General features: G+C 50.4%; 6 protein-coding genes across 6 annotated transcripts; 3 read left to right on the top strand and 3 right to left on the bottom strand.

Annotated features, from left to right (window-relative positions):
• Nucleotides 1-53: 53 nt before the first annotated feature.
• Nucleotides 54-2,422, bottom strand: BGZ61DRAFT_487135 (uncharacterized protein; the record flags this gene model as incomplete). Its single annotated transcript, XM_046249935.1, has 8 exons — nt 54-489; nt 538-782; nt 835-1,260; nt 1,309-1,610; nt 1,675-2,063; nt 2,136-2,248; nt 2,301-2,324; nt 2,378-2,422. The coding sequence occupies 8 exons, from the start codon at nt 2,420-2,422 to the stop codon at nt 54-56; spliced, it is 1,980 nt and encodes a 659-aa protein (XP_046094211.1).
• Nucleotides 2,423-2,793: 371 nt separating this feature from the next.
• BGZ61DRAFT_541521 (ADP,ATP carrier protein) lies at nt 2,794-4,179 on the top strand (the record flags this gene model as incomplete). Its single annotated transcript, XM_046255056.1, has 6 exons — nt 2,794-2,835; nt 2,950-2,971; nt 3,097-3,173; nt 3,241-3,486; nt 3,555-3,932; nt 3,994-4,179. 6 exons carry the CDS (start codon nt 2,794-2,796, stop codon nt 4,177-4,179), a joined length of 951 nt encoding a protein of 316 aa, XP_046094210.1.
• A 281-nt stretch (nt 4,180-4,460) lies between these two features.
• On the bottom strand, nt 4,461-5,829 carry BGZ61DRAFT_511017 (esterase/lipase/thioesterase; the record flags this gene model as incomplete). Its single annotated transcript, XM_046252093.1, has 1 exon — nt 4,461-5,829. One exon carries the CDS (start codon nt 5,827-5,829, stop codon nt 4,777-4,779), a length of 1,053 nt encoding a protein of 350 aa, XP_046094209.1. The 3' UTR covers nt 4,461-4,776.
• A 2,142-nt stretch (nt 5,830-7,971) lies between these two features.
• BGZ61DRAFT_511016 (heterokaryon incompatibility protein-domain-containing protein) lies at nt 7,972-10,041 on the bottom strand (the record flags this gene model as incomplete). Its single annotated transcript, XM_046252092.1, has 8 exons — nt 9,083-10,041; nt 9,005-9,043; nt 8,787-8,974; nt 8,727-8,747; nt 8,431-8,693; nt 8,343-8,391; nt 8,288-8,312; nt 7,972-8,176 (listed from the first exon to the last, which is right to left on the bottom strand). The coding sequence occupies exons 1-8, from the start codon at nt 9,919-9,921 to the stop codon at nt 7,972-7,974; spliced, it is 1,629 nt and encodes a 542-aa protein (XP_046094208.1). The 5' UTR covers nt 9,922-10,041.
• A 3,918-nt stretch (nt 10,042-13,959) lies between these two features.
• BGZ61DRAFT_594775 (uncharacterized protein) lies at nt 13,960-14,488 on the top strand (the record flags this gene model as incomplete). The annotated part of the gene is made up of 2 exons (XM_046256867.1): nt 13,960-14,409; nt 14,447-14,488. The coding sequence occupies one exon, from the start codon at nt 13,960-13,962 to the stop codon at nt 14,323-14,325; it is 366 nt and encodes a 121-aa protein (XP_046094207.1). The 3' UTR covers nt 14,326-14,409; nt 14,447-14,488.
• A 1,369-nt stretch (nt 14,489-15,857) lies between these two features.
• BGZ61DRAFT_204762 (uncharacterized protein) lies at nt 15,858-16,911 on the top strand. The gene is made up of 3 exons (XM_046237951.1): nt 15,858-16,478; nt 16,537-16,592; nt 16,709-16,911. The coding sequence occupies exons 1-3, from the start codon at nt 16,112-16,114 to the stop codon at nt 16,742-16,744; spliced, it is 459 nt and encodes a 152-aa protein (XP_046094206.1). The 5' UTR covers nt 15,858-16,111; the 3' UTR covers nt 16,745-16,911.
• Nucleotides 16,912-16,968: the final 57 nt, after the last annotated feature.

Below are 16,968 nucleotides of genomic sequence, written 5' to 3'. Positions count from 1 at the left end.
CTTTTTTGTTCATATCCCACTCGGTCTACCATTTGCATCCGATCACCCCAGTTTCAGTCTTGAAATTCAAAGTTACCTGAGAAGTAGTTACCTAGGAAAGACGATATCTCTATCGTGTTCTCCTCCCCAAGCCCAGGATTCCATTCGTCCAATAGTCTATCCCAAGCCGGCATTGGGAGTAAGGCGTCAGTTGTCGAATTGAATGGCATATTGGTCAGATTCTCATCCATGATGCTCTGTACACCGCCGTGTCCTTCTCCAACTGCTCGTTGTTTCCCGGCTTTATGAGCCCCCTCGAAATAGACTCTACCGACTTGATGGTATGTACTAAAAACGTGATGTAGCTTTGCAATACTAGGAGACTGTTGAGCAGCGGATTGGAGAGATGCCACAGTCCGACCCAGGAGGTGCAAATCCCCTTCGTCTCCAGCCGCAATGGCATTGCTGAAGACGATTATGAACGGCACGAAGGGGCAGCAAAGCAGTGTCCTAGCTATGTTAGTCGATTAAGGAGGCGACAATGCAATATTTACTGACCAGTGGATGAATAATTTCCAAGTTTCGTCATTTGAATCCCCGATCCTTTCCCATGCCCTGTTCTGAATCCTGAGGGCAGTTCTCGCCGCCGACGTGCAGTCATCGCAGACCTGAAGGGGATGGATTTGTTCTGCGAGAGGTGCCACGCGGTAAACCAGTGTGAGCAGGGAGTAGAACATAAGCTCGAAGGACTCCCCAGCAGTGGTGTCAGTTCCGGTAGAGCCTGGTGTGCTGCCATCCTTCCCCTGTGCCCGGTTAGCCCATTTTCGTCTCATCAATGAGATAGAATGGTCTCACAGCTAAAAAAGAGTGCCGCATGGCTATTAGCTTGTCAGCCAGTACCCGTGCGCGTTGAGCCTTGACTTCCGGAGGTTGAGCTTGGGCTCGTCCCGAGTACAGTTGCTGATAGATTTCGTGTTGCAGGTCGATAGAGTCTAGCCACGAGAGGAACCCGTAGCCCCATGGGGCATCAACGTCCCCTGGGCATCGGGGTCGTGCTGTCGTGATGTCATGATCCGGCAAGGTCGGGCTGCGGCCGAGATTGAATGAAAACATGACATCAAATCCCCACACGTACCAAAAGACCAAGCGCTTTTGGCGGACCTCGTCGCTTGTTGAAGTATCCGGCAGTCGGTGATAGCCTGCTTCCTGACATAGAACGGCCGCATGAGATATCAGCTTCCAGTCAAAGGAAGGATTCGACCAATCCATTCGCGTTGATGCCTGCATTTCCATTAGCCAGTACACATCAGCAAAGGTGGTAGATCAAACCGAGAGTAGGAGGGCGAGGATGTTTTCAAAGGTAGGGTCGAGAGCCAGTCTCAAATCCACGGCAGCCCTCCTGACATTGGCTGCGCAGATCGACACACTCTTGGCGACTTCGGCGGTATCCCAGCCCAACTCCTCGATGATATCGTTACTGAAATCTCGAAAGAGATTGCAGAGACCGGAATTTACGATGATGAAGGCGCTCAAGGAACACTCCTCAGTCGGAAAGTACACCTGTTGGCACATTTCGGTGAAAGTGGCAACATGTATGAAAGGGTAGTCCCTGAAAAGTCGAGTCGTGTTGTCTAGACAGTTCTATGAGTCGCCTAGAATATTTTGGTATGTGTGTGGATTGGATTAAAAGCTTACTTTTGCAATAATTCAGGGCCTTGATCACCAGCTGTCGTGTGGGAAGAGGAAGGCCGGTGAAATCCTGTCTTAGGATTGTAGGCTCGGGGCCTTGGGCATTGGTTGAGCCGGGGTTCACGATCTCTCGAAGAGACGCCACTACAACATCACCATCTTTTGAGTACGGCAACTGACCCACAAGCCTCTCGATTTCCAGTACTGTATGCTTCGAATGTGCGGCAAAGGACGACTCACCCTCGAAAGAAGGGCTGCCTAGAGCCTGACCGAGGTTGCTAGGCCCAGCTAGAGTCTTGTCCGTATGGGATGGCGAATGCGAGTTGGCCAGGGCATCTTGTAGCAGCTTCTCAAGCCTCGCAAACCGACTGTTGAGAATGGCGATCTCCTCCTCGCTTTTCTAGATTCAGCATTGATTGGCCAATAATTATGGGGCATGCAGGCGTAGGCCTCGGACTTGTACTTACTAACGAGGCGAGATGAGAACTCGCTGCCGTTTCTGCAGAGGGCCTTTGGTCGTTCGGCAAATGATATTTGCTGCCCTGCAGCTGGAACAAGGCGACTCTCGGTCACATTTGATCTAGAACGAACATCAGCCAAATGTGGAGAGAAAAAAAATGAACGCCACCTACCTTCCTCGCTCGGCAGGTGTCACACTGTACATGATAGTCAGCCAAGCTTGGTTCAAGTCCCAAGGCAAGGATCTTACCGAAAGGCCGCGCCCACGGGGCTCGGCGTCAGGGTTTGGTTCCATTTTCTCGGGCCTTGTGACGAGAATGCCGATGGCGACGATTGTCTGTGGCAGTACCCGGTGGGATGTTTGGGGAGCGATTCACCTCCGTCGGGTCCGTAGTTGCAGGTTTCGATGACTCGGAGGCCTCGGCCTCCGGGGAAACCATGTGATGGTGGTTGCGAACGGGACGAAGACCCACCCCGGAAAGCTCCAAGCTAATTCGTCAGTGTGTGGGAGTCCTTAAAAAGTCTCCAGCAGGTCCATACCATCACCTCCATCACCACCACCGTTGGGCTTTATTGCTCTTTCGACCTTGCTTGTAGATTGATGTGTTTTTTCTCTTTCTAAACCCCTGGAGAAAGAGAGAAAAAAGGGCGTGTCGGAATTCCAAAATGGGCAACGACGGTGCAACCCAGCCTGCCATGGGCATGCCAGTAAGTACAGTGCATTACTGAACCCCTCCCTTTTTGGTCCATCACTCCTCCAATTCTGTTAATATATCTTTCTTGCCTTTTTTTTTGGTTAGGTGCTTGCTAAAAACTTTGTAGAATTTCATGGTTGACTTCTTGAGTTCGTCCCCAATGCTTCCTCTTGCCTCACTTGGTCAGATTCGAAGACAATGACCAATCTAGAGATTACGGCTCATGATATACAGTTTTTCTCAAGGTGATATGAACTGACCAGTTTCCTTGTAGTGGGTGGCGTGTCCGCCGCCGTCTCCAAAACCGCCGCCGCTCCAATAGAACGGATCAAACTCCTTCTTCAGAACCAGGTATCCAGGATCCGGCCGCCCGCAATCGCGATATTGATTACATAATTGACCTCTTGACAACTTCTAGGATGAGATGATCAAAGCTGGCCGCCTCAGCCGCAAGTACGATGGCATTGTCGACTGCTTCAGCCGCACCATCAAGGCCGAAGGCATCGCAGCTCTCTGGAGAAGCAATGGCGTCAACGTTGTCCGCTACTTCCCTACTCAGGCCTTGAACTTTGCCTTCCGCGATACTTACAAGAGTTTATTCGCCTTCAAAAAAGATCGCGACGGGTACCTGAAGTGGATGGCCGGTAATTTGGCCTCTGGTGGAGTGAGTTCACCATGGACATAATATTCTATTATATTCCCTTGAAGTAATTATTGACGGTCGTATCACAGTTCGCCGGTGCGACTTCCCTCGTTTTCGTCTACTCTCTCGATTACGCCCGTACCCGCCTGGCCAACGACGCAAAAGCTGCCAAAGGGCTTGGAGAGCGCCAATTTACCGGTCTCATCGACGTATACAAGAAAACTTTGGCTACAGACGGTATGGTCGGGCTCTATCGCGGCTTTGGTCCGTCAGTTCTCGGCATCGTGGCTTATCGGGGCGTTTACTTCGGCATGTACGATTCCCTCAAGCCTGTTTTGCTCGTGGGCGCTCTTGAAAACAGTTTCCTGGCGTCCTTCTTGCTCGGCTGGGGTGTAACTGTTGGTGCTGGCATTGTGTCGTATCCTATCGATACTGTCCGTCGCCGGATGATGATGACGTCGGGAGAGGTGAGCAGAAATAAGCACAGAACCAACTGCCAGCAATTCCGTCGCTAATTATCTCGTTCAGGCTGTCAAATACAGCTCCTCGTTTGACGCTGCCCGCCGGATCGCCGCCACAGAGGGATACCGTTCCTTCTTCAAGGGAGCTGGTGCTAACATCCTTCGTGGCGTCGCCGGTGCAGGTGTGCTGTCCATTTATGATCAAGTTCAACTACTTGTTTTCGGAAAGAAATTCAAAGGTGGCTCTGGATAATGCTCAATGCTACAGTGTGGTGAAGGGAGGGTGGGAAACGGAGTCGGGACAAATGCGCCCTACACTCAGGCCTAGACTATGAGGCCCTTTCTGTTCGAGCCTATACTTTAAATTAGATGTTTCTCAGGTCATTTATAGGGTAGTTTACCTGGCCAGACTATTCCTTTACTTGTATTTGTTGCTGTCCGTAGCTTCATGCCGTGTTGTGATCACCACAGCGCTACTGGGAATCGATATGTTCTTAGTTGAGCTGTGGGTTATCCTCTTGAGTCGCCTTTTTTATCACTACATTTACGCGTGGCATACTCTCAGTACCGCCTTTAAAAACTTTATATGCCTCATCTGTCCTACGTCCCTGCATTTTCGTCCAGCTGGCCCTATTTCTCCCTCCTCCTTCTCCGGTGCACCTCTGCTGCTCGGGGAATGCCCAATGGCCTCCCCTACAAGTGACTGCCGTGTCTTTGACTGCGAGACCTTTTTGATTCCTAATCGCTTTGCGCCTTCGTTGCCAGTACTTCTCGTCTCCGTCCCACTTCATGCACACCTAAAGCTACCAGAGTAACAAAAAACGAATAAACCAAAGCTCTTGCAGTGTTTCTAACCAAGTCGAGACCTGATGAAAGCAAACAGACTTTCCATTCCCGATTTCGCACTCGGTACTTGGTCCGGAGGGAATGCGATGAATCCATGTGTCGCGCCAGGGAAAATCTTGACAACGGCCGGGGCGCCGGCCATCTGCCATTTCGCGGACATGAAGATGGTGTCGTCAAGCAGAAAGTCTTTCGTTCCGACAATAAATAGTGCTGGTGGCAATCGGCTGCTTATGCCATCCGCGTTTCTGTATTCTTCCAGGTCCGCATACAGTGGCGATATTCGAGGATTCTTCCAGGCGTCTCCAACCACGTTGGGTTGATAGAGGTTGACGAGCTCAAGCTGTCTCGCCCCATCGTCTCCGTTCTTCGATGCCAAACGATGGTGGATCTGTGAGGGTGTAAAGCCAAGATCGTAGCATCCAAACAGTAGAATCAGACCCCCAGTCAATTTGAACTCTCGAATCTCTGCCTTCTCGTGCGAGAGAAGATGAAGAGCAGAGACCAGGCTCAGGTGCCCTCCGGCGCTTTCGCCGCCAATGAAGGCCAGTTCGGCACCAAACCACTCACGTGCGTTGAGGATGAGCCATTCCGCAGCGTCAAAGCAATCCTCATCCCCCGCGGGGCCTGGATGTTCGGGGGCAAGCCGGTAGCCCACGCTGACTATAACCAGTCGAGCTGTATCAGCAATGCTCTGTAGCCATGAGTCCTGGTCCCCAGCATTTCCCATCGACCAGCCTCCGCCATGGATATGCATGAAGACATGGTGCGTCTGTGTTCCGTTTTGTGGTTTCAATAATCGGCAAATGATATCTCGCCCCGGTTCACGGGAAGGGATGGAGATGTTGGTGGCGCAGTCGAGACGGACCGGCTGCACGGGGAATTCGCCATTTTCCCACATTTCTCTGTACTTGCTGATGCCGACCTCATACCACTTAGGGATGTTGGCCATGGCTGCTTTTATGGCATCGTCGAAATGGGAGCTGGTGGGAGGAATGGCAGCGGGAGCAAAAAGACCGGCCGGGACGATGAAGTCCGATTGGATAGGAGATGGAGGCATACTGACTTGCGGTGTAAGGTGAGACCGGCCTTGGTGCCTGGTGTTTCGGAACTGGAGAGTCGGCAGAAGGCAGGAGGCGTGAGAATCTGATACTTGAAGAAATTGTGTTAAGTTGACTTGAAATCTACTTTATTGATGCTGCGCATGGGTTCCAGCCCGCCTCAATCTACATGTTGCCCCTCAAATAGACTCGTCCTAGTTCGGAGGCCGAGGCCTCCGAACGGGTTGATTTCAGAGACTCACCTTTGTCCGCTATAGGTACGTCATAATCACCCGCATTATCGGGCCGAGACATGGACGGCTTCCAATAGATCGTGTCTGTTCTACTTAATAATTAAGGCTCGCAATGCTTTCGTTCGGAGGCCTCGGCCATACCATCGACGTGCATTCGAAAAAGAAAAAAAAAGGTACTTCATTGCCCACCTTAAAACGGGCTTTATGGGGTACCTTTGTTTACAGCGATCATACACATAACATTCATAAGAGTAATTGCAACTACTGTTTAGCGTGTCGCATCGGGTGGCCGAGGATGATGCACAACATCGTGAGAGAATCTCTTGTCGTGTTGGGCAGGTGACCGGGAGACGCTGATAACAAGCTAGTGCTGCATGCCGCAACCAGCCGGATATGCGCTCAGGACTCATTGCTTAACGAGAAAGATAAACGTGGGATGTACGGTAATACTGAGCCATCATATTATCCGAGTCTGAGCGCCGTGTGCGTAACGGGTCGGGGCTGCTCTATCCCGAGACAACTGCCACGATAGCATCCATCCTTCCTATCGCCTCCGCCACCTGCCTCTTGGTTGAGCTGTCAGTTCTCGTCTTGAGTCCCATCGTTTCGCTCCATCTGCGCCTGGCATGCTCTCAGGACCGCCTTCAAGAACTTTGTGTGCTGCCTCATCTGTTTCTGAATCGCCTGTTTTCGTCCAGCTGTGCCTCTTTCGTCAATGCCCGCCCCCCTCCCCGGCTGCTCGGGGAAATGCGTCCGATGGCTTCCCTCTAAAGTGACAGCCGCATCTTCGATTGCATGAGCTCCCTGGTTCTCGATAGTTTTGCTGCTCGGGGTCGTTACTGGCGCTTCTCCTCTCCGTCCGACGTGATGTGCTCTCTGCACGCACCTCAAGGCATTTTTGCATTACGGCCTGACATGGTCGGGACTAAGCTTGAAGAACAGCTGATGATGAAAGTGCTGCAGTTCTTTAAGGCAGCAGTCAATCCTGCTGACTACCTTCATATTGTTCGAGAATTTAACCACTTCCGAGCAAAATCGGGTGGCCAGTTCGCTGCAGGAGGTTTAGTCTACTCAAAAGAATGGACTCCATTAGATGCTTGGATGCTTCTTGACGAAACCAGGGCGGCAAGCTGGCTACACTTGCAGTCCGAATCTTTAGAACCATAGCCAATTCATTTCCCTTAGAGAGATCATCCTCGGCAGTTAACTTCCTCCACAGCAAGGCACGCAACCGGCTTACACCAGCCAACGCTGACAAGTTGGCGTTCATCTACATGAACTAACGGGTGCTAGAGAGGCTAATGCAGCCTCATGAACAACCTCTTGATCATCGCAATAAGGTTGATTCTAGGGTGGTCAGCTGGGAAGATTTAACAGAAGACGGTTTTACTCTCGAAGATACATATATGGAAATCCATTGCGCATCAAGTCTGGAAGTTGACGCTGTTATCGGCGAGTTCACTCACAAACCTGCCTCCAACGGAGAAGAGACAGTTATGGACACATTTGAGGTCCAAGATGGGTCAGAGAGCGAAGGAACGGGGGGAAAATTGGCCTCATTTGGCTTGGTTATTTGTATGATATGAACCTTAGGCAGCCTCATATATATGTAGTTATCTGCAATAAAAAGCTGCTTCATTATAATAAAAAGCAGCTTAATACACATATTTTATACACATGCTCATCCTTACTATAGGGGCTGGTGGTTTGCGTCGCGCACCATAGTCTACAAGAGCCCGCGGTCGGCTATGTGCCGATACCAACCCTCCCTATCGGTTGCAGCGCTAATCTTATCTCCTTCACCGTTTGGTTCTCATAACCGTGCAACAGTTCCAAGATAATTGATCGCTAGGCAGACGCGACATCAACTACGTATAACATCAGGACTATCATTTAGTTATAGCTTTCCTACACGAGCTTAATATGCATAAGGGGAACATCAGTCATTAACGCCTCCCCCCCCATGAACCCATGAACATATGCCCCTCCTACGAGGCGATATTCATTGTATGGGCCGGCTTCTCGTAAGATGAGCGGCACCCGGGAGCCGGACAAAATCCACACCGAGTCACCCTCTCTAACAGATGTCGTTGCGATACCGAGATAGTTGGTGCTAGTTCATAGGAGCCTGGTTTGGGAAGAGTGGTTGAGGATGGCATCGTATTCATCTGCATCTAGAGGATTACTGCTACCCGTATCTGTTAGGTTATTTGAAGCATCAGACAATAAATTCCTTGCCATGCCTGTGTCTAGTTTGTCAGCAATAGATGGTAAGAGACTTCTCTTGTCTGAGGCGGCAAGGCGGTTGAGCCCCTCCAAGAAATGCCTCTTCTTTTCAGATAGCGGCTCGTCCATCTAGCGGAGAACAACGCGCGCTAGCCAATCGCGGAATGCAAATCTGTATTCCTCTGCAGCAGGGTGCCGTGCTGGGTGAGGAATGCGCGCGGCTGTGTCCGTGATAAGAGTTCTCCAGAATACTTCGGTTTTTGGCTGTCCGGTGTGATATATCTCAGGAAGAGCGGACAGGATGGAGATCCAGCCAGGAAAATACGCGGGCTTCCTGTGAATGAGTGCCTCGTCCTTGGACTCGCCAACTTGGACGACCCAGTCAAGCCGCAACCCGCGAAGGGCTAAGGACATGTTCGGTTCGTCAATTTTCAGACTCCTTGGTAAGCTTCCCGCGGCTGCGAACCTTGTATACCCGACAAGTCCAAGGCCCAGACCCCTCGCACAGGACCAGTCCGGAACCCAGGACGGGAGACCTTCAATCTTTTGGAAGTCTTGCCCCTCGGCATGAGCAAGGAGCAACAGATCGTCTGTATCTGCCAATATCTGAATTGCTGCGGAAACATAGGTGTCGACAACCGAGCGGTCCCCGTAGACTGGTCGCAGACGCGGCTTTTCCTTTGCGCTATCTTCTCCAAGGCCAAGGAGGGCATACACCTTGTCCCTGGGATCCGAGCACTGGAACCGCCGCGCTCTAATGAGAGCGTAGAGCAGAGCGCGGCATTTCCCTGACTCGTCCGCTTTGCTATTCGCATCGAGGTATAATGGCAGAGCATGATTTGAGGATTTTCCGTCGGTTGGTTCGTGCAGTCCCGAATTCATGAACCGTGTCCAGGGAGTGATGGTCGAAAAAAGCGATACTTGAACAATGTGATCCCAGTCGAGGATATGGCCGCCACACTTGGCTATCACCTTCTTAGCTAGTGCCACCTCTTGGATGATCCAGGCTCGTTTGAAGTACCTGCGCCGCCAGAACTGTCTCAGCGAATTCCAAGCGCGATCATCAGCAAGCGGGCCTAGAATATTTGCAAAAGCTTCGGACCCCATATTCTTAGGCATGATCTGCTTGCGACAATTTTTGCAGAGTCTCGCTAGAGTCCTGGTGAGCGCAAAGGACTCTTCGGTATAGACATCCTCCTCACCCAGCCACGCAATAACCATGTCGGCCGAGCGGTAGATAGAGGCCATGAAGCTGACTTGGCTGGCCCTCTCTATGGAGTCTTGCTGGTTGATACAGATAGAATCAACCCAAAACCTTCGCGAATTCAGCTCAGGGTCGCGGCACACCCTCCGGATAAAGTCATGCAGATTCCGGGTGATAAGGATGACATCCCCGTCGCACCTAATGGCGTGGGTTGGACTGCCTGTGACTCCTGCGTCGGCCGCTTCGGCTGTCGGAGGCCCCCATGTATACGAGACGGCGACATAGCTGGGATTTTCTTTTAGATGGGCAGTCTCGAGCTCGCATTGAAGTTCTCGACTTCCATCCGCCTCGGGATGGACTTTCAGCAGCCTTATCTGGCCTTCGCCAGTCAGTCTGGAAAAATAGGGATTACTGGGCAGAGTGGACATTGCGGGTATTAGTCACTGATGTTGGAGGTAGCGGGCAGTTCTTGAAGAGCGCCTCAAGGGGGGCGCGACTGATGACTGGTGAGGTAGGCGGTTCCAAAGATATGGGAAACTATTGAAAAGTAATTGGGGATTAAGGTCATCAAGGTCCATTACCGTCAAGGTAATGCCTTGAGTACGACAAGATTTAGGCGGAATAGAACGGCTGACAAATCCTTAGAAGTATCAAGAACTCAGTAGAATATCTCCTCCTAGGCCCATACTATCTCCTTGAGTGCTAAAAGCTCCAAACGCGTACCCGACCCACACCACCCCTGTCGAGAGACACGGTACCAAGAGTAAAGCTAGAATAACTGTTGAATTACCAGCTGAGGCAAAAGGGAATGCCCACTCCACAAGTGTGTAGCTAATAATGGCTTATGGCCTGAATGTGATAATAACAATAATGATGTACATAGTAGTTTAAATAGACGATACGTATCAGACCCTGGTTGACTGCAATTTAAGATTGAAGTCTAGAGTCTAGAAGACTGCGAAAAAATATATTAGAATAGACATAAGGATGCTTTCGTCCTCCAGCCCGGTATCAAGAGGATGGACTACCGCGGGGGTGGGGGGTGGGCGGCGGGCGGGTGGGAGGCAGCTCCTGTACACTTTGAAGAGCATGATGCAAAGAATGCAGACAAAGTGATGCGCTGGCATCCACTTACTGCCCTCGACGTAAACGGTGCAGCCTCACTTTTTTCAACTTGCAACACACAGGAGCCATTAGCTTGCCGCCCCACCGCAAACCCCAGTGTGCCAGTTGAGTAGACCATCCTCGACACATGTACCTAAGTGATGCGCGGCTCACTTGTCCGAGAAGCAAACAACTGAGCACCCTCCAAAGAGTGGCCGTTTGCAATGACCGGAGTGCCGTGACGGCGCGGCGCGAGCCGCAGTTAGGCCAATGCCCTTTCCGTAGAGGCATGACGCGTATCCCTTGGACGCGTGCTTCACGACCTGTCTAACAATTCTCCGTGCATCTCGTTCGTCTTATCTCTCGTCCGAAGACAGAAGTTCTCGCTTTTACCTTCAGCTGCCTAGGCAATGGCCTCGTCACAGCCTCTGTTTGCGTTCGATTGGCCGCTACGTGCAGGCCAGCTGGGAATCTGCGGCCCCCACGCTATGCATCATCACTCCCTTCACTTACTCCATGCACAAAAAGCGTGATTATTTAAAGTGGCTGCAGTCATCCTGTTGGAATTTTGATGCTTTCTCGTAATTTGTGCAATGCTTTCCGGCGTATAGCCCGTACTTGCCTTTTATTATAATAGTAGGGCCGCTCGTACTGGGATTGCTCCTTTTCCTAAAGTCAGGCGGCATACGTCGGTCTGTGTCGGTCCTAAGTCGACGGGCGAGTTAATGTAACTTACGCCTTAATGTTCGCTATAATCACAGGCTCCTGCACGTTCACGATACTGCAACTATCCCCGACGATAATACTAACGACTACCTGCCGCGCTAATAGAGCGCCTATACCTACAGCCACATGATTTGGGTGTGCCTCCCGGCACCACCTCTCCTTTCCTGCATGTTCGCTTGACCAGCTCGTGGACCTGTTGGAATCCGGAAGGATTGGATGGCATTGCGATAGGATTCCAAACCATGCACCCTGTCTGCGCAACCGGGACGGATGGCTGCCGTAGTCCATCGTTCTTGACCATTACCACCACCACAGTCTACGGTACCCACTCGGCGCAGGCTGCTCGCGCGGAAGTTGGATCAGGCGAGCAAGCAAGCTTACGTCACAAGCGGGGTTGAAGAAAAGCGGGGGATAGTCGTCTGGGGATGGATTTGAAATGGAAAAATCATTGCTCCTAACTCACGTGATCTACACCGCAAAGGACGTATGTTTATTTGCAGGGGTTGACATAGGAATAGGGTGTTGTCGGAAAGCTAGCGTGGCACTCAGGTGGCTTGATATGTGTGTATTGTCTATGTTCTCCCCGTTGCCCCTATTGTGATCGCTTGAGTGTATATCTGTCGACTAAAAGTGGGGGCCTGAGGTATCTGCACCAATAGGCGGTCTCGACCCTGGAGGTCACTACGTGACCACCCGATCGGATGCTTTGTACATGATCCAATCTAACAGGTGTAGAAGCCAAGCACAGCACTTAGGTTCTCTTCGGCTTGCATATAAGCATACTACTATAGATTACTAAGATAAAGATATCATCTAGTAGAAAAATAATCTTAATAGTTGGATTTCTAATATTAAAGTAATTAGTATTAGTATTTTAAGATTAGTTAATTAATAGAGTTAGACTCTTTATTCTTAGTTATAGATCTAAGGCTGATTTTCTAGCCTAATACTAAAAGGAAGTATATATTATATTACAGTAAAAAGTTACAGTAGAGTTTATTATAGTCTTCTGTATAGCTGACTTTTCTATCAGTCTATCTAATAGATTGCCTCTATTAAAGAGGATAATACTGTCAGAGGCTGGGCCTTGGTTGTGGGCCGGGCTAGAGCCAGGCCCGGAGGAATGAATATCCGATGCGCTACGAGCTCACAGAGTCTTCGCAGCGAGGTCGCCAGGACCCAGCTCCTGCTTTTCTTCTCTTCTCTCTAGCTTAAGATACTCAATACACGGGACCCTATTGTTGGACAAATTCAGGACTCGCCCCTTACAAATACTAATCTTCTTTAGCTAAAAATAGCTTCCTACAGCTAAGCCTTTTTAGGCTCTAGCTATTTAGTTTAGCAGCAGGAAGGGACGGAAACAGCACCCAACTCATTAACTTACCCTAGGGAAAATGCACAGAGAGTCGTCGCACAGGCGTCTTGGCCGGTCAGCCCGAAGCTGCACCAGATTACGCGTTTGAGGTCGGAACAATCAGAGGTTTATGTCTCCTGATAGGGAAGCATCTCATGAGATAGAATATCGGGTCGGTCGCAAGAAAGTTCGCTGGCAAGGCATCAATGGGCCTGCAGCAGCCCGATATCAGAGGGAGGTTGAAGACAGAGGTCGGACAAGGATTGTAGTAACAGCAAGACAGGCTCAAATAAATCTCTCAAAAATGAAGGCAATGAATTTTGCAGAAACTCAAGCTGTCTTGAGTCCTCCCGGACTCTCTGACTCCCAGCTCTGATTTCTAAAGAATTAAAAACTGATCATGCCCCTCAGTACAGATTCCTTCCTTTCCTTTTTAACCTGATCCAGACCACCCTAGAGACATCCCTGCTAGCGACCAGCTAGCCCAATTGTTCCTAATCGCCTGTCACAATATGTGGAGTAGAGGATATCGATGATGTCAACTTCCTGCTAGCTCAACAGTCCTGCTACTTGGCTTGAATAACTCGAGGAGTATAGTATTCATATATTTTCAAGTTACTTATTTCTGTTCATCCCTCATGCCCTTTTACAGGCCCAAGGGCTTAACCAATTTCTATTTATTAACTCCTGCTAACTAAATATTATAGTATATTCAAGATAGATTTATCAATATATAAGCAAGTAACCTGTCCCGTTGCAAGCGGTGTCTTATCTGCAGTCCGCGAGAGCGAGAGTCAAGGACATATCTGAAATACTTGGGCGAAGAGGATCTAGCAATCAATGCCAGATAGGGCGACAATGTCGCATGGCTGTTCAGCTTGCGTTCGCTGCTTTGCGTCATTTCAAGCCTCTTGTGGCTGTGTGGCTTAGACCCATGAAGTTCAAGCTAGTGCAGTACAGTAAAAGCAAAGGCCACCTACTATGTGATACACCATGTAATGGCCCAATACGGAAGGAAGAGTGGTCTGTGCTTTTGTAGGGTCTGGTCAAGCCCAGGCAGTAAGTTTTTGCTTCCTTCTTCCTCCACCAGACGCAGCCACAGCCACCTTGCGGTCCCTTAAGGAACCTTTCGGAACTTACTTCGTAGTTCCTCCAGGCACATTCCCTGCAAGTCACTGTACACACACGAAAGATACTGATCGAATGATTGACGGGATCTATCTTGAAATCTTTATTATTATCTGAATTGGAAGAGTTGCGAGGTAGTGGGCTAGCTTTCATCATGCCCATTCCGGCAGGTGCCGAGACCTTGGTGGGGCCAAGCGGCCTCGTGTCGACGCCAATGAAGCTTCGAAGCATGAAGCGGAAGCTCGAGGATACCGCGAAAGAACCGAACAAAAGCAGTCGATATGCCACGAGAGCGACAACGAGAGTCACAACGAGAGCGACAGCGATTGAAGGAGAAGTCGATTATGCGAACGATCCGAGGAAGGGAAACAGTAGCAACATCAACGAGGGAAGGGTGATGCTCCAAAAGGCCTTGGAATTATTGGGCGAGTACCGCGCTGGCACACGTCAGACCTGGTTGGAGGCAAGTTGGTTATGTCGTGGTGGGGGCAAATGGGTATCAGACCTTGGTAGCGCTTGATCATCAGACAAAGGTAGGGGTGAGCGACCCAAAGCCAAGAAGGCGATTATTCGGCTTGACGGGTCACTTTCCGGTGCGAGAGGGGTCAGATGCATTAGAAGTCGTGGTGGGGCAGTGAGGGGAGAAACTGACGGCTCAGCAGCAAGTGCACCCGGATAGGGAATCAAAGGCCGTGGTTTCTTGTCTCAGTTGTGAGGTGACACGGAAGGTTGCAGCAGTGGGTAACTGACGGTGGGTGGCTGAAAGTGTGTCGCTTGCCCCGTACACCCTTGCCAGCACCAAGTCGCAGGTAGGGCAGATCGGCCCGCCCCGCGCAGATCGCTTAGAACTAGATGATCTGCGTTATCTATTCGCCCTAAAAGCAGAAAACTTGTTGCATTGCAGGTGTTGGTTGTAACCGAGCTTCTTGTCTTGCCTCATACAATACGAGGACCCATAAATTGCTTATCTACTGGCTGCAGCCAACGCGGATAAACCGGCAAGATACAATATTTTATCAACCAACGTTGCTGTAAATACATTAACCTATTGCTGCCTAATACTCAAACCTGCAGCAATACCAAAACAGTTATACACTTTGCCGTCCGAACTGCACGTTACCTTAGTTGAGCTGAGGTGGCTTGCTGGAAGGTTGCAGGGGCACGTAGGCTTACTTTATGTAGCTAGTAATACGTCAAAATGCATGCAGCCGATCATTTACTGAAGGGTCTACGGGAGCATCAGGCATCCGATGATCATTTCGAGAAACTCACAATCAATAGCTAAGCAAAACCGAAGCCTTGGAAATGTGCGTCTAGCTCGGCAACTCGCTTCCTCGCGTAGGAGAGACAAAGATGTGATTGCCGAGAAGAAGATGCATGTCAGTCTCAGTCAGGCAGATTCTTGTTGGAGGCCTGTCAGCTCAGCAGCATTGCGGGATCACGGCATGTCAGGTGTCAGATGAGGCGAGTAGTGGGTCGTCGACTGTATGCATAGCACACTTCGTCGGCGGCTCACTAGATACTATTGCTAAGACCGGCCCGTCTCGTGACGGTCGCGTAAAGCCGATTGGATTACCTTTGTTGTCTCTATTCTCGCGAAAAGAGAAAATATACCATGTGTTGTCCCGAATTGGTTCACCGGATGCAGCCAAGACGGCTGAAGTCAAGGAATTGCGGCATTTTCTCAATCAATATCCCCTTGGACCGCTGCTGCCTGATTTACAACCTGCAGCGACACCAAAACAGCTGTGCACTTTGCCGTCCGAACCCTATGTTACCTTAGTTGAGCTGAGGTGATCGAATGGGCTTAATCGGCTGCATTGAGTCTGATAAGGAAGCCAGACTTGCAAAGTGGGGCACCGACCACAGCAGCGTGTCCGCGTTTACGCCCGCAAAAAGCCGGTCAGGGTCCGGATCGATGAAATCCGCCGCACGCTGAAAGATCTCGATGGCCGCCGCACTGGAAACGGAGCCGGAGGAAGGTCAGGACACCCTCACTCGATTATTCCAAGCTCCCTGGCATACCAGAGCACCCCTCAGTCCCGTCAAGAGCCGGTCAGAGTTCCGCTCGTCGAGGTCCGGTTCCAGACTGTGGGCGTCCAATCACGCGCAGCTGGTCGTATGGCCGCCTGGCTAAAAAACACTGAACTCTCCATCGGCTGCCCCGCCATGGATGTATTGGACGACGTGCTGGTGTGGACAATAGCTGCAATATTAAATCCGCCTTGCTTTCCACCTCTCAGCCCGAGACTGAGCCCCTTCTGGATTCAACAAACAGTGCTGCGTCTCCAGCTCGATTGGCTACGATGCTGCCAAACCAGGAGGCAGTGCCCCGCCACGCCATCTTGCATACGAGGCTAAGACCATCTCACTTTCTGCCTGCAGCCGAGGGCTGTCTGCCTTGTCACGAAGCACGTGAGACCCATTCAAACGGATTGGTGGTTGTAGTTGTAATTCCCCTTCCTGGCCAGTGCCCCACCCAACAACCTACCGCCGGATACTCATCCGTGACGACTTGTACCAAGCGGATACATGAGGAAGCGAAGGTATCGCGATCGCGAACACGACAGGCAGTATGGACCTCTTATCAAATTCGGCATCCCTCTTTCACCAAGTCTTTCACCTTTACCGCCATATATCGTCGTCACGAAATTTCTCAGATACTGCTGGTGAGTATGACCTCCGGTGGTCGCGGATGGAGTGGTTTAGCTAACGCTTGACTGTTTCTCAGGCGCCCTATCTGCTCTTATTGCAGTTGAATACTTTCGCTTTGAAAGCTGGGTGCAAGTAAGTGGGCTTATTACTAAAGATCCCGCGTCCGGGGAGCCTGTTGTCTATGATAATTTGCTGCGACGATGTATCCTCCTTGCTGCCGATGCTAACTGGGCTACCCTGGATTATAGGACAGTAGAGGAGATAGTTCTGGGAATTCTCTTTAAGGTATATAGATGCCTTAAGAAACTTAATAAGCTGAGGGGAAAGTATGCTATAGATCTTACCTCTGGGTTGTTGTTATCCTCTACCCGTCCTGGGCAGGTTTTGTAAGGTATTACCCCGTTGCCGGCCTTGATTCCAGCGCCAACTGGACTCTATAATATTAATCTCTTCTTTTCCAGTCTATAAGTTGCTGTAATGCTATCTTGGGATATTACTATTTGATAGG

The sequence above is a fragment of the Ilyonectria robusta genome, assembly GCF_021365365.1.
Source record: "Ilyonectria robusta strain PMI_751 chromosome Unknown BGZ61scaffold_64, whole genome shotgun sequence".
NCBI classification, from domain to species: Eukaryota; Fungi; Ascomycota; class Sordariomycetes; order Hypocreales; family Nectriaceae; genus Ilyonectria; species Ilyonectria robusta.
The sequence above is the reverse complement of the archived record's forward strand: the minus strand, read 5'-3'. Positions and strand labels throughout refer to the sequence as shown.